The sequence below is a fragment of the Pygocentrus nattereri genome, chromosome 16, assembly GCF_015220715.1.
Source record: "Pygocentrus nattereri isolate fPygNat1 chromosome 16, fPygNat1.pri, whole genome shotgun sequence".
Lineage (NCBI taxonomy): Eukaryota > Metazoa > Chordata > Actinopteri > Characiformes > Serrasalmidae > Pygocentrus > Pygocentrus nattereri.
The window spans coordinates 40,033,929-40,037,882 of NC_051226.1; the positions used below are offsets into that span (position 1 = coordinate 40,033,929).

General features: G+C 43.9%; 1 protein-coding gene across 1 annotated transcript; it reads right to left on the reverse strand.

Moving 5' to 3' along the window:
- Positions 1-2,740: 2,740 nt before the first annotated feature.
- Positions 2,741-3,732, reverse strand: LOC108415587 (proteinase-activated receptor 2-like). The gene has a single exon (XM_017688754.2). The coding sequence runs from the start codon at positions 3,679-3,681 to the stop codon at positions 3,004-3,006; it is 678 nt and encodes a 225-aa protein (XP_017544243.2). The 5' UTR covers positions 3,682-3,732; the 3' UTR covers positions 2,741-3,003.
- Positions 3,733-3,954: the final 222 nt, after the last annotated feature.

Here is a 3,954-nt window from a genome sequence, read left to right on the forward strand (position 1 = left end):
GTGTCTTTGTGTTGTAGAACTGCTGAGCACCAAGATTGTTCTCCTCACTAACGTACGAGTTTCCCCTCTTTCGCCCTCTTATTGTGCTTCTGTTCCTTCTTCTTCCCGGGGTTTTGGAAAGCTGCATGTTTAGACCTGCTAGTGTTCGTGCTTCCAACATCCACGCCTCTGCCGGTATGTGAAACATTCCTGACATTTATAATAATAGACTTTAATTTTTTAATTAATGTTTCAATTGGAGCATGTGAAGTAAATCATTAGAAGGTCTGTGATGTCCTCACATTACTAGCTGGGATGCTGGAGAACCACATGTTGTATATTTGCTAATTCTGTGCCAAACCGTCACTGTCATTTACATTAATGGCATTTAGCAGACGCGCTTATCCAGAGCGACTTACAATCTGATCAATTTACACAGGTGGGCGAAGGTGGTGTTAGGAGTCTTGCCCAAGGACTCTTATTGGTATAGTGTAGGGAGTTTGCCTAAGCAGGGGTTGAACCCCAGTCTACAGCATGGAAGGCAGAGATGTTACCCACTATGCTCCACCCTGTACCCACTATGTTATGCACTATACCCACTAAGCTCCACCCTATACCCACTACGTTCCACCCTACGCTATACCAAACACAACCCATAAGTGGGTAATAATATGGTAACAAATTCTAATTACCAAAAAAATCGTGCTACTTTTCAAGTTGTTACTAAACACTCAGCTGGTAAATTCTAGACCATTTAATGGGTACTAATACAAGGTAAGAAACAAAGTGGAAACAAATGAATAACAGCATTAATACCACATCATTGAGGGACCGAAGAGAAGAACATTACAGAAGCTGAGAGGTTCTAGCTAAAGGGGATGAGGAAGAGCGGCTGTTACAGGGAGACTGAATGGCTGAAGGCAGCTCATTTTCCCTGCACATGAGGGGAAAACAGGCCACTACAGATGGAAATCCTGGAACGTCCTGGAACAATGAGACTACTGAAACTTACTGGATGATATAAACTCCATGTAATTAAAGGTTTTTCTTCATAAACGCATCAAATGTGTGGCTGTTACACTAGCACTAGTCCCATCAGTGAAGGTGATAGTAAGAGCTATGTTTCAGACGAAGTGCACATTAAATCAGACGAAAACCTATAAAATACTGTTTAAAATGCTTGTTTTCTGTTTATCAGCTGATTATCTGAGATGCTTTTTCCTGCATGCATCTTGTATGAAATTTTGAGCAGTTTTATTCTCTGTTGGAAAAGAAAGTGGGTTATTTAAAGTAGAGGAGGACAGGGAATGAAATGAAATGATCTACAAACTAGTAATTATGATTATCTGTAGTGTTGGGGCACAAAGTGGAGTTACATAGCAGCAGATACGACTCCTTAAATCAGTCGATTCTTTACATGCAATACATTCCCACAACAGAGTCAGTGCAAGGAAAACAGCGGCTGTAAATTAGGGATCCATCCCATAGATTTATAAACAGATAACACACCTTTACAGTGAAGTAAATATCACGTCAGGTCCGGACAGAAGTTAGAGACACACAGATTATGTGAAGGGGTTTTAATAAACAGTCCTAGTCAGCAACAGCAAAAAGATCAAGTAATAAGGGGGAATACCAAAACACGGAGTGGAAAACAGGCAAAGGTCAATACATGGAAATACTATCAGACAAGGAACGCTTCGTAATGCCGGGAGCTCATCAAAAAGGGTTATTTGCATTATGAAAGTGATGGAGACTGTGTATGTATGTGCTGTTGCTGGTTCAACATAGACCCATATTAAAGAGGGTAAACCCATTTTCACAAAAGGTTCTATATAGAACCATTAACAGCAGATTGTCCATCAATATGAAGAACCTTTCACAATGCAAAAAAGAAAGCAAAGGGTCATTTGAGTCTTCATGATTCTATATAGAACTCATTTGTTTACTGAAGAGCCTCTGAAGAACCATCTTTTTAAAGAGTGTATGAGGTACTATGGTTCTAGTCCCAAACGCAGTGCCTACTAAGGTTCCTTTGTTGGCCAACGAGAGAGAACCCTTTGAAGGCAGTGACGTAGACAGCTGCCTCCAGAATGGAACAGACTGAGAGTTTTGTTTTTTCCTGCTCCAGAGGGAGCCAGTGCTGTACAATAGAAGTGTGGTTCAGACTCGTTGGGTGAAATGTCTTAGCAGCTTCCTCTGGTAAGGCAGGGTTGGGCATTTGGATTAAGTGTGTAGGCCAGGCTGACACCTACAGCAAACGTGCAGCCTGCAGCTATAGAAGCAGGAGAAAAGTTCAGAGGTTACTCTACAGTGCAACTTTGGTATTCCACAACTTCATCATGCGCTTCATAAATGCCGCTGTAGTTACAGAGCGTGATGAGAAAGCGAGCCTATTGCATCACACATCAGAAGACATGGCCTATTTCTGTGGTCTCACTGCAGTGGACGTACATCTCATTGGTTGGACATGTGTCCAGTACCATACCTGACAACACTTGATATATATGTGCTGCGATTAGATTGGTCAATACGGTCCCATCAAATTAAAGCCAGGTGTATTGATTTCTTCCTGAACTGCAGTAAAACGAGTGGTCCAGGTACAGACCATAGCCTAATACCACAGAGGAATCTCCCGAATGGTGTTTCAGTGCCCTGAGGAGTTAAAACTAGGAGACAGCGTGTTTTGTAGAGCTTGTAGGGGTGCTGTGAAGATTGTTTGTGCTGGTTCAAATTGAGAACACTTGGCAAAAAAGCTTATTATAGAACCCTCATTTAGTGAGGCACGATTAGCTTGTGGGGCATTGGCCCATAAATTAACCCTCATGTTGCTGATCCTGTGGCCCCGTGCTGAGTTTGTGGTATAGTGTGTGGTGTATGATAATATATCTGGAAGTGTTTGACTATTTGACCGAGAGAACTCCAGAAAGCTCATCAATGCTGCTCAGTACCATTATATTGGATTCAGTGGAAACTGGGTGGTGCAGGTACGCTGTCTGTCACATCCTCTACAGGTGCTGTTTCTTAGGAAGAAGATTCTGTGGAGACCTTCAAAGGTCTGAAGGCCACCTTCATCCTCTCAGCAGAACGTGCACCATGACACATCAGTGTGTTCTTCACATGATCTCTGAAGTCATCTGAGATGAAATAATACACAAATGGGTCCAGACAGCTGTTCAGGCTGGACAGGCACAGTGTGATGATGTACAAGCCATGAGTGTCGTTCTCGATTCCTCGAGCCAGCAGAGAGAAATGCACCATCAGCGTGATGTTACTGGGAGTGAAGCAGACCAGGAACATCACCAGAGCAATGACCATCAGGATTAAAGCCTTCCTTTTCTTCTTGTTGCCACTGGTCTTTGTAAAAGAGCTCCTGAGGGACTTGAATATGAGGAAATATGCCACCGTGCACACCACACACGGAACTACATATCCCACAATGCCCATAGTGAGGAAATACCCAACAGGGAAGTGTGTTTGGTTTGGGAAAGTGACGTCATGGCAGGTGGTTGTGTTGAGATTGGTGACTTTAACGGTCTGGTCATACAGGTATAGCGGTACAGTGAGGACCCAGACTACAATCCACACACAAACACACACACACACTGTTACACGGCTACTCAGTTTCTGAGAAAGTGGGTGGACAATCGCCCAGTAGCGCTGGACGCTGATGCAGGCTATGAAGATAGCGGAGCAGTACATATTCCCATAGAAAAAACCCCACTAGGACTTTACACAGCGGCTCCCCGAAGGTCCAGTCATTGCCGTTGAAGTGGTAGGTGATCTTCAGTGGGAGCCACACGATGAAGAGCAGGTCAGCCAGCGCTAGATTGGCCATTAGGATGGACGCTGGATGCTTCTTCTTGGTCCTGAAGAGGAACACCCAGAGGGCCATGGCGTTGGTGGGCAACCCCACAATGAAGATGAAGATGTAAACGATGGGGAGGAAGACGGTGGTGAGGCTTCCCTTTAGCA

What these genes read in the sequence shown, in the direction of transcription:
- LOC108415587 (XM_017688754.2), bottom strand. Translation starts at nt 3,681, where the DNA reads ATGTACTGCTCCGCTATCTTCATAGCCTGCATCAGCGTCCAGCGCTAC.